Source organism: Scomber japonicus, chromosome 8, assembly GCF_027409825.1.
Source record: "Scomber japonicus isolate fScoJap1 chromosome 8, fScoJap1.pri, whole genome shotgun sequence".
Lineage (NCBI taxonomy): Eukaryota > Metazoa > Chordata > Actinopteri > Scombriformes > Scombridae > Scomber > Scomber japonicus.
Window position 1 is genome coordinate 16,740,645 of NC_070585.1, and position 11,450 is coordinate 16,752,094.

Here is an 11,450-nt window from a genome sequence, read left to right on the forward strand (position 1 = left end):
CTTCTGTATCATTCACACTCCCTTTTTAGCTGATGTTGTGTCCTTTACTGGTCCTAACAATGACAGTTTACAGTCACTCCCCTGTGTTAGTTAATGTTGATTTCTTTGATGCAGTCATTATCTTAGGATAGCACTTCTCATATGTTGTTCCTGCATGGATACATAACACTTCCTAGGTTCACTTGATTCAACAATCTGACGTTCTGACTGTTTGTTTTTATGATGCATTCAGTAAGTCACCATTCAGTGGTGCACTCATTCTTCATGTCCTTATATTGTAAAAGATGCCCTAGTTATTATAGTCATCAGTTTATCCTGCAATAGTCTTCCTTTTAGAGAGGTATCTTTGAGCTATTTTCTATTTTCTATCCTGCTCTCTCTTTGCCTCTTTCCATCATTCACTAGGGTAGAACAGCTCTTTTAATAATGCAGCACATCATCCTGCTGGCCTCTCTCTCCAAGGAGCTCTTGTGTCGATTAGGCGGCAGAATCTGGAGCCAAGCCAAGGGTCTATTCACTGCATCACTGCACAACAAGAGAGGCTGGGAGAGAGGGGAAGAGCGAGAGAGATGGAAAAGACATAGTGACATGGCCAGTGAGGCTGAGATGGACAGAAGTGCAATGGACTTGAAGACATTCATAGAGAGAAGCAGGGACATATATATAGATGAGAGGAAAGAGAAGCAAGAGGCTTTGTATCACCACTGAGTTGCCATCTTGGCCTTTTCTCCTTGAAGTTCCGGTTTTAAAATAAACAACTTTGTGTTCCAAGGACTCTGCGTGCCTAAGTTACAGACATGCAGGAGCTTAATAGTTTTGTTTTGTGTACATTTTTTACTTATCTGTTAAATTTTGTATATTAGACAGATTTTTATGTGAGGTCATTGCCTTTGGATGTTTGATTCATCTTCCTGCTGAATTGGTACATTAGAGGCTTTAAAATGCGGAATAACCTTCATTGCTATGAGGGTCATTTGTAAGCTGTTTAGCGCTTGATTATGTTTCTCCTATGTGGCTTTTTTCTATATTGTCTACCCTTTTGTTTTTGGTTTCAGCAGAGACCCAGTTTGTATCATATCAGACTATGTGTTAGCGTGCTCCTCTGCCACATTTTATGCTCCACAGCTCTTGGAACAACATGGAGGTCTGAGTATCCAGATATTTGTTGTCATCTGTAACCATTTGTTGAGCCTTACTAAAAAACTGTGAAGGTTTTCTAAATCACAGACAGACACACAAAAGAGTACACACAGACATACACAATCACCAACAGATGTGTCGGCCACAAAACATCATCTTATGAACCATAAAGTACACCTCAGAAACGTGTCACTTCTGTTGCAGTGAAACATGCATTTCATGTTGCATCTTCTGTTCTCTTCACAGCAAAAGCCCCCAAACAATGACTGGCGCTTCACACAGGGACAGAGACCCGGACCTAGCGGGTGAGTAAACTGACGCACACACACACACACACACACACACACACACACACAAACATACCGATAAAATGCTCTGTAATGTGAAAAGCATGTTGTTGTGCTGCACAAGGCAAGCTTATCATAAAGACAGAGGGAGTGATGAAGGATGAGAAATGAAGAGAGGAGAAGGGGAGATGGGAGAGAGAACTTGCTGTCTGTCCAGATTGTAAAATGCTGAAGTCGTAATGCAACCATCTGAATCTCACTTTCAATTACATTGTAGTCTGATTCCTGATATACACTCCTGAATGAGCATCCCTGCCTGTTTGCAGGCAGCTTTATAAAATGGCTGCCGCAGCTTCCTCTACCCCTCCCCCTTCTGCTCTTCTCCTCTCTGCTCTCTCTGAGCCTGTGTGCCATCACTCAGTACTACTGATGAGGGACGGTGACCAGAGGTAGTGGGGGAAGGGATAGAGTATTTATCCTTCCTGCTTTCTCTTCATTTTCTGCCATCAGTCGTGAAACTGATGGTTACTTAAAATGTAATTTTTGACATCAGTGACTTGTCTGCTAAATGACAATAGATTCATTGTATCTCTTTATGTCAATTGTGTGTTTGAGTGAGTGTGTGTGCTGGGTTGATTATTGGTATTTGCCCATACTGTGTGGTCTAAAATGGCGTGTTAGCAGTAACAGTTTTCACAACAATGATTGCACAACACATTCTGAGTCAAGGCTTCTCCCTGTAGAGACACAAGCCACTTCTTAAGGGATACTGCTGGGATTACAGAAACATTGGACATAATTCATGTTCATGAGGAAATACCTTTCAATCTCTGATATTTTGAAATGACAGCATTTTTCTTCATTAACCCCAGCCTTCAAATACTAAATGGTTCTTTCAGACTGTATAACTTGTTGTGTTTCTAGACCCCACATGCCATACGGTACACACATACGATGGACGCCGAAGAATGGGACAAGGTACTAATTTAGCCATAGGCACTATATGAACACTCACTGTCCTTAGTAGCTGTTCAGTTTTCAGTTTTGTTAAGTGACTGTTCAGTGTAAGAGAGACCTGATCAGCTAATAAGGGCAGAGAGTTGTTTTTAGGTAGTGCTGTGCTGTGTGTAGTATGTACCTAACCCATAGCTTCTGTTAGTCTCCTTAAAATTTGGTGGGGTTTGTTGATCAATGTGCATAGGCCACAATGCCTGCTGTGGCATAGAAAGGATTGTGACATTTTTGAGTTTGCGTGCAGTGTTTGGTAGATTTGCTATGCCTTGTATGTGTGCTATAAATATAATCATTGTAGTCTGAGAGCTCTTGTCTTTTTTTCTCCTCCAAAAATACTGGCTTACCATACAGTGTTGCCTTTGATGTGTGATATGTCTGTGATGGTTGTAGCTCAACATCACCACATGTGGCTTTTTCATGTGATTTATCAACTGGACAACAACACGAAAGAGAAAATGATGGCCGTTGTCTCATGACTGTTTTCTTTTTAAAGCCTGTTAGGGGTTTGAAAGTTACTCTATAAAGTAAGCAGGACTCTTTGGGTCAACATGTAGATAAGATGGCTACCAGCATGTCCACCGTGTGACTGTCTGTAGGCCTTAAATTAAGTTTAAAGTTAATGTCTAGAAGCAAAACAACAACAAGAGGAAGCTTGAGAGACCAAACACATCATGTAACGTTGCAGAGGGAAAATGATAGCACTGTCTGGTCAACCAGGGACATCCCACTGGACCACAGTTTACTATATTGCCCACAGGAAGTGATAACACTGACCACAGGAAGCGCTGAAAAGAACCACAGGATGTGATAAGTACAGTGGGACGCTAATTTAGCACAAATGAAGCATTCCTTTTTATCTTAAGTGATGTAAAGAGGCCCAAAATGGCTGCCCTGGCTCTACTGACCGTGTTCTAACCCAGCCTGTTTCTCATTGGCTGCCTGGCACAGGACATGCATGTTTCTCTTCTTTAGTCTCTCTCTGGCACTGCAGTGAAAACCACTTCAGAGTTTTGGCAGTGTGATCTGGCAACCTGCTCTTAAACAGAGCCCTGTTTTTGTGTTAGAATTCCTTTTTCACTAGTTCCCTCGTTGTGTCCTTTACTTTCTCTGAACTCCTGAGAGCAGACCAATTTGTCCGAGAGGTTTTCAATAAAGAACATCAAAGTGTGCTCCTTTACATACCATGCATTTAGCACACTAACTACCCACCTACAGTGTGGTTTTCCTCATTCATAACCGCAGCCTAAATTTGTTAGAAAGTAGGACCTGAGTCCTCAGTGTCCTTTTTAATCCCTGATGTGTCATTAACTGTCCTCTTTGGAGCTGTGCAATCCACCAAAACCTTTTTAGCCATGTGTCTGTGGGCTAATGATCCTCCACTAAATGGCCTCAGATGTTTTTTGTTATTACCTAAAACCATTAAATAGCCAATGTATTGCAGGCAAAGAATCATAAATCAGGAGGTTGAGAGTAGTTTAAACCATTTTTATTGTTTTTGCTGAATAACTCTAGAAGCAGGTTTTCCAGGGTGATTGTTTTGTGTCTTCTGCAGGGCCCCTAATGAAGTGCATGGACATTTATTAGTTTTTTTTTCCTGACTGTGGACCAGTAACGTAAAGATAAAATACTGCAGTTTTATGGCGCATCTAAACCACCATTTCAAAAAATCCAAAAGAAAGACGTTTATTAGCACTTTAGGAAAACGAGCAGAACCAGGATTAAAGTATTATGATCTAGATGTCAGTGTTGTAGAGCTTGTGTTGGTGTGTCACAAGTGTGGGAATGGAAACAAGTAGGTGAGCATAATAGATCGCAGTTCTGCTTTCTCCTTTGTCCCCCCCCCCCCCCCCTCCCACATGCAAATTGCAGGTTTTAAATAAACAAGCCTTTGAAGGTAAAGTTTGCCCAGATGGAAATGTTTAGTGTTCACTGAGCGCTGCATGTGTGGCTATGCAGACAGCTATTTCCTTTAAAGATGGGATCATTAAATATTTAATCAGATTTACTTGACGGCGCAGTGCCCATGGTCATTCCGGAGAGAGTGTGTGAAAGTTGTGCAGTGTTTACTGTGTTTTAATGCTTGAACACGCTTGCTACTGTGTGTCTGTGTGCAGACACATTTGTACACGCCTTAACAAGAGTGTGTTTTAGAGTGTGTGTTTGTTTGAGACACACCCTGCTTTGTATACTATACATCCTCCTTGTTATCCTTGCTGAGTTCTCCTCAGGCTGTGTACTTCGCTGTCAGCTGCTTTGCCTGTACATCATAAACCACCAACTGTCAAAGTCACTGAGATAAACAAACACAATGTAAAGGACAAGCCACAATTTATTTACAGTTGTTTTTTTTTCCTCGTTTTTGTAACAGGGCCGCTGGAGGACCTGAGGTTGCCATGGGAACTGGCCCCTGGCCCCAGCCCCCAACTGAAGCCGAGCAGCTCCAGGCCCTGATGGCTGCAGCTAACGGTGAGTCCTATACCTCGTTATCTTTATCCTCCTTCCCAACATTACATCTTCTAATCTGTAACATGTCTTCATCCTCATCCTCTCAGATTCAGTGCATGAGTGACGGTTGTTTATTTAGTTTCCTCTTTGGTTGGAGGGCAACTAGCCAGACTTTCTCATTGATGAAGCTCTTTCAGTACACATTGATGTTTCCATGGCTTTCTGCATGTAGTGGCTGTGTACTAGTGAATGGCCAATGTCCAGAGGAAGCTTCAGATATTATTCAGGCAGTGGATGTAGCTACCAGCAGTTTATGTGTTGAATTCAATAACAGGACAGAGATGCATGTTTCCACTGTACACACTTATCACATGCACATTGTTTTATATTAACCCAAAGACTATAGGTCCGCATGAATAATTATGTAATATGCAGCCTTCACTCTCCTACATGAAGTCAGGTAGATCACGGGACATATCCTCTTTCTCCTGTGTTATTCCTCTGTTCCTGCAATGACTGCCTTGCCAGCACAGAGGACTCACAAACACTCACTGACTCATCCTTGGGCTGTTTCTGTGGAAAGCTTTGTAGTCACATCACATGGAAAAATACACATACATTTGGCCTTAAAAGCAAAGCTGAGCAACTTCAGATGCAGTGGCAAAACACAGAAATGGTGGAAGGACAAACTTAACAAATATGATTTTGTTTGGAAGAAAATATTTTTTGGTTTATTGTTTGGCAACAAACAAGGATTATTATTTATAATAGAGTCAAGTCAATGTTTCCACTGTTATTGCAACCATTGACACATCACATCTCCTCCCCTTCACACACACACACACACAGACACACACACAGCCCCCTCTTGGACACTGCACCGGACGTGGTATGGAATTTTTCCATTTAGAGTGAACAGAGAGAAAGGATCTGTCTTTGGCTTAGTGGTAACCTGCATGTCAGCACAAAGTTAGACATAATGAACAGTTTGTGCCATCAGGAACAAATAAGTACACGTGATAATCACTGAAGGTCATTCCTCCTCTGTAGCTGAAGTTACTGAATTGATAAGACAATGCATGAGAAATTGTGCAAACAGTTAGAAAAATATAGTGTGAGAGCAGAAAGAGTATTTTAAAAATGATGTTTTCCATCACTTCCTTGGTCCACTGGAAGTCAATGCAGTTAACTGGGAACTTTTCGTGTCCATATGTGTGTTTATGTAGGCTGAGAAGGGACTACAGGATGGGGGCAGGGAGCGTTTGTGTCTCTGGCTCTGCAATGCAGGGGCTGTGGGAGAATTATGAGCTGAGCAGCTACGTCATGCGCACACAGTCAGGGCATGCGTTATAGACAATCAGAAACACAGAGTGTGCTAGGGAGATAGAGTCATCATCTGTGATAAAAATATGCCTGCACACAACCATTTTGTAACACCTCCTCTTCCTCTTTTGTTCTTTATCCTCCTATTTGTGCTCTTTTTTTAGTTGAGCTGTTGCAAAAAAAACAAAAAACTGAAATCTTAAGTTTCTCCCTTTTCCTTTGCTTGTATATAACACTGAATTTAAGTTATCTAACAAGTTTCATCCCTCTCTCCTCTCCCATCTCACCCCTGATTCCCCCACTCTGTCCCTCTTTCCCCCAGAAGTGAGCGAGGCTACGGCCACTTTGGGGCCCGGCACCATGGGCTTGAGCACCCGCTACAGCCCCCAGTTCACCCTGCAGCACGTCCCCGACTATCGCCAGAATGTCTACATCCCTGGCAGCACGGCCACCCTCACCTCCAACCCCCAGCAGCAGCAGCAGGCCACAGCTCAGCAGGCCACCCAGCAGGCACTGCCCCCACCCCAGGCCTCAGGCCAGCCTGAGCCTCCCAAGGCCGCTCAGACCCCTGCCTCCAAGAAGAAGTCCACCAAGAAGGAAAAGAAGTAGAGTGGGACAGCAAGAGATGGAGGAATGATAAATCCGGCTTAATCTGATGAGAAATTCAACCCCCCACACCCCACTATTAGGTATCTTACTGAACTGCTGTCTAAACATTGACAGCAAATCACTTCTGACCACATGGACGATGTTGATGGTTCTTTGAAAGAGTTTCTTGAGGGCCTTGAAGAGTCTGAATGTGCTGAAGGTTGTTGCTGGTGTAACCTGTGTTGTGCTGAAGGTCTAGTATTGCTCATGTAATCTTTGTCGGTGGATATTTTTGGCAGGGTATGGGGGGTTAGTGAGATTTTTTTTTCTTTTTTCTTTTGGCAAAATCAAATGAACTTGGACAAAGAGATTCAGTGTAAAGAACCTTGCTGGTATGACAAGGCTATACGCAGTGATGTATTCAGAGATGAAATGTTAATGTCTTTCATGTTGGATTTATTGTGCTCTTTCCCCGAGGTGGAAAGTCAGCTCTTGTAAAGTACGCTAGTTGCCATCCATTATATTCTTATGTAGGGTCAGCCTTGCAGGATCTCAAAGCCTGTGGATATAAGGCTGCTGTTTGACAGGTATTACAAACTCTTCTGCATGCTCTTTAAGGTTCAAACCACATATACTAGTTTAGAATTGCAAACTATGCATTGCAAAAGCAAAGAGGAGGATGTCCTCAATCTATTATCCTCCTTCCAATCGCAGGTCAATACAATGCACATGTAGCATTTATTTGACACAATAAGAAAATTACTTTTGTAATCATAGTTTAAAAAGATAAGATTTTAATCTCTGATATTTTTTATGACCTGAGCATGCACCCGGAGGAACGGCTGGCAGAGGGCAGGGTCGCACGTCCTTGTGTCATGGAGTCATGAGCCATGCTGTCCACTCAGGTGGTGCAGCAGCAGGCACTGACTCCTTGTATAACACCTCCAGATGGGCACAAACATGTCGTGCTGCCCTGCTCCCTCTATCCTCCCCTCCTCACACCCAGCTCGTGTGCTCCCCCCACTACCCCACGTTGAGAGCCAAACAATGAGAAATGCACTGTTCGTATTCCGAAGATGAGATGATGTAGGGGTAGTAATCACTTTGGTCTTTAGAGAAACGCATAAATGTGGTAAACTTAAGTGCTTAGGAGTTTCTGGACACTTCTAGACCGCTAGGGCCTCCACAGAGTATTTCCCTTCTCCATCCTGAAGTGCTGAAGAAACTTCTTGATGTGTCACAGTAACTTGTTTTTTTCTTTTGGGAGATAATGATTCAATAGCATAGAGGAGTTGTTTGTATAAGATATGAAGTCTTTACTTTGCCGTCCATCTGTCTGTCAGGGCCCTGGCCAGTTACAACTGCATGAAAAAAGGCAGCTTGCAGGCTGGGTCAGTGAGGGTGGAGTGAGTGTGGTGAGAGGTACACAGACTGAGGTGGCACCATTACATTGACCACGGGGGGTGGGGGGTGGGAAACAACCTTGGCTCTACCCACTGAATGTACAGAGGACCCACTGTTGACCCACCCACCCACCCCCTTAAACCTCTTTAATGCACTGACCCAGGTAGAGGTCAACAGAGCCAAGCACAGCTGTCCCTGTTGGTGAGGAGATGCCACTCAAAAGCCCTTTGAAATATCCTTCCTCCATTCAAATCAATGAGAAACCTTGGCCTCTATACCTCTCACCTCTCCCCTCGACTCCCTGGTCCTGTGAGGCTCTTCCCCACTGTAAATAAACACAAATCCTGTTGATGGTAAGAGCCAGTTGTTTGTACAGTAGGGACCACGTCCAGCATTTTCAAAAGTCCCTCTCCACAAGGCGTGGCTTACTACTGGAATGTGTTGCATTTTGTTTTTCAAGAAAATAAGAAAACCACAGATTAAAAAAAAAAAAAAAAACAATGAATAAAAATCTGAGATGTTCTTCAACAGTTTGTGTTGCAATGTAGTAACTAAGCACCATGGAAGCCAACTAACTTCAGTGTAAATAAATGAATTAAAGATAACTTTAGATAAGTAAACAAGTGACACACGTAGACTAGTTAACTTGTGATATGTGTTGCGCATATTTTTGTGTTCATTTTCTCTCTTCTATCTTTTATCACCCTGTAAAGAAACAAAACAAAAAAAAAATGGAAATGTTTCTATCCTTCTGTAACCTCTTAATGTTCTTTTGCTGTGATTTTATCTTGTGCATTTGTGAAAGAATGCCTCTCATTCTCTTTCTGTCCATATGAACAAATGATTATAAATATTATATATGTGTAAGTCCGTCCGCTGCTGAATTAATACTACTCTATCCTGCTGTATTATCTTTCTTATCAAATGCTTAGCCCCCACGCTATACCCCTGTGTTACTCTTATTTTTATGCTAATATTTATATTGCTGTTTTATTTTCTCTTGAACACTGACATTTCAAATAAAAAGATCCTGAAATCATTTAAAATTGCTTATGTTTGCTGTTTCTTTTATGTCCATGTGTTTCTATTTAATATCTTACACAGTATGCTGCTTTTGAGTAAGTTAACCTTGTGCATGATTTACATTTCTAATACTATTCATTCATTAGACTCACCTTAAATACTAAAATACTGTAAGATCTAGTGTTGCTGTGTATTAAAAATCTTTCCTGGGGCTTTCTTCTCTATGTGACCCACATTCAGCAGAGCTTTAGCACTCAACCTCAAGCTTTGCTGGATATGTTCAAGTAGTCCTTTGTGGCTGTTAGATGAAAAGGAGGGGGAAATGACAATATAAGAGTCTAAAAATACAATTTCCCGTCACATATCTGTTCAGAATTAACAGACCAAGCATGATTTTTACTATTCCCTTAAGACTTGATACATGATGACCATGAATTGATCACTTTATTGTCATGCTCCTTCTGTTGATAAAATGATCCAAAACAATGTGCAGCAAAATTGGTAATATGTTATTGTACGTAAGTCATTGCAGGAAGATTCATTTACTTTTGAGTAAAAGAGCAACAAGAACAAAAAGTATATTGTTTATTTATATTTATGATCACTTTCATTTTGATGATGGAAACCTGGCACAGTTAAGACCTGAAAGACACACTGTTATTTACTTCATGCAAAAAGGTCAGCCAATTTGTCCTCATAGAGTGACAATTAATACAATTTAATCAACATATTAGGCATAAATCTGGCTCCAAATCTCTTGGTTGGGCAGTCAAATCAAATAAAAAAGGGGTTTTACATTGCGCAATATCTGGCATTATATAATGTGTGATGTCTGTCCCATACAGAGGACAAATGAATGGCAATAAGGTTTTGGGTAAACTATTAAACATGTCTATATCCATAAAGCTCCACCTAAACTCATCACCACATCATACTAGAGCCACATGTTATTTATCTTTCCTCTCAGAGATCCTGGGGCCACTGCAGGGAACATAGTAGCCTGCTCCAGCTCTTTGTGCCTTTCACCATCTCTTACACAATAACATATAACCCTATAAATAGCCCATGAGACGTCACCAACCAAAACAAAAGGAGCAGACTTTAACGCACTGCTGCAGATGTTGGGGGATGGAAGGAGGGACAGAGAAGCTGGAGAGATGGTGACTAGTGCTTCATGTATCTGACAGCCAATATCATTTCTGTAAGTTAAGGTGACTATTGTCGATTACCTAAGGGGGCGATGCTCATGCAAGACCAACAGCTATGAGACATTTAAGAGAATATCTGAAAAAAAAGTTAAGTTAAAATGTTCTAGTTTTAAAACACAAATACTTTCCCCTTGTTATACATAGATTCTTTCATTTTGGTTAAATCAATGTAATCATTACCATTGTACAATTTAATCACACACATACAAGCATATCCACATCAAACACTGCAGATTCACATACGCAAAATGGCTGACTCTTCTCACCCCATTCTCTCCTTGTATTATGTGGTTGCCATGGCGACAGTTAGCCCCTGCCTGGATGCTTTTCTCTGTTCTACACGTCTTCATTACAAATCTACGCAGTGGGCATTATTGGCTCTGCTCAGGACCTGGCTGAGCTGAGAGACCTGTAGAAGACAAACATATTCAGCCATTAGTCATAGCTGGCAACACTGTGAGAAGCATATGCAGGAAACATGGCAGAGCAGAGAGAAGAATATCCCACACACACACACACACAGACATAAGTGGATGAGTCAGACATAATAAAGCACAGGGAGTTTGTCCTAGTTTGATTCACTGGAGGTTTACATTTTGCTTCCATTTGAGAGCTTTCCTAACAAAGAAAGGAAGTTGAAGTGTTATTCATATGAGTACAATATGCATCACATACAGCTTGGAAATAGCTTTAGAGCTACTTAATCAGCTGATATTTGTCATCCTGTGACTCACAGAGACGCCCGCTGTCCTCAGTGTCCCCATGTTTCATCCATTTCCCTGAGGGGAGACCCAGCAGAATAGGGAGATTGTTCTTTTATTGCCCCTTTTACACCCCCCACCCTATCTCGCTTAATTAAGCACATTCCTGCTGATTATACACACTGAGATATACACAATACAGCAACACACAGTCACACACAGGCAAGAAAACATCAAACCAGTGATGTATAGCGGGCCTGTCCAAAGAAGGGAAACTGTAGATGACCGGAACTTGACAATGGACTGCCTGTGTGCGG

At 41.8% G+C, this 11,450-nt stretch overlaps 1 protein-coding gene across 5 annotated transcripts in view; it reads left to right on the forward strand.

Moving 5' to 3' along the window:
* The window catches only part of LOC128362568 (protocadherin gamma-A2-like), an 84,865-nt gene extending 76,153 nt beyond the window's left edge, over positions 1 to 8,712 (forward strand). For 3 of the 5 annotated variants that reach the window (XM_053323356.1, XM_053323357.1, XM_053323355.1), the window contains exons 2-4: positions 1,387 to 1,445; positions 4,810 to 4,907; positions 6,535 to 8,712. In XM_053323356.1, the coding sequence (XP_053179331.1) occupies positions 1,387 to 1,445; positions 4,810 to 4,907; positions 6,535 to 6,818 (441 nt within the window). In that variant the 3' untranslated portion in view covers positions 6,819 to 8,712. Of the gene's footprint in view, positions 1 to 1,386; positions 1,446 to 2,351; positions 2,406 to 4,809; positions 4,908 to 6,534 lie in introns of all 5 variants that reach the window. The other 2 variants (XM_053323358.1, XM_053323354.1) reach the window with 1 other exon arrangement.
* Positions 8,713 to 11,450: the final 2,738 nt, after the last annotated feature.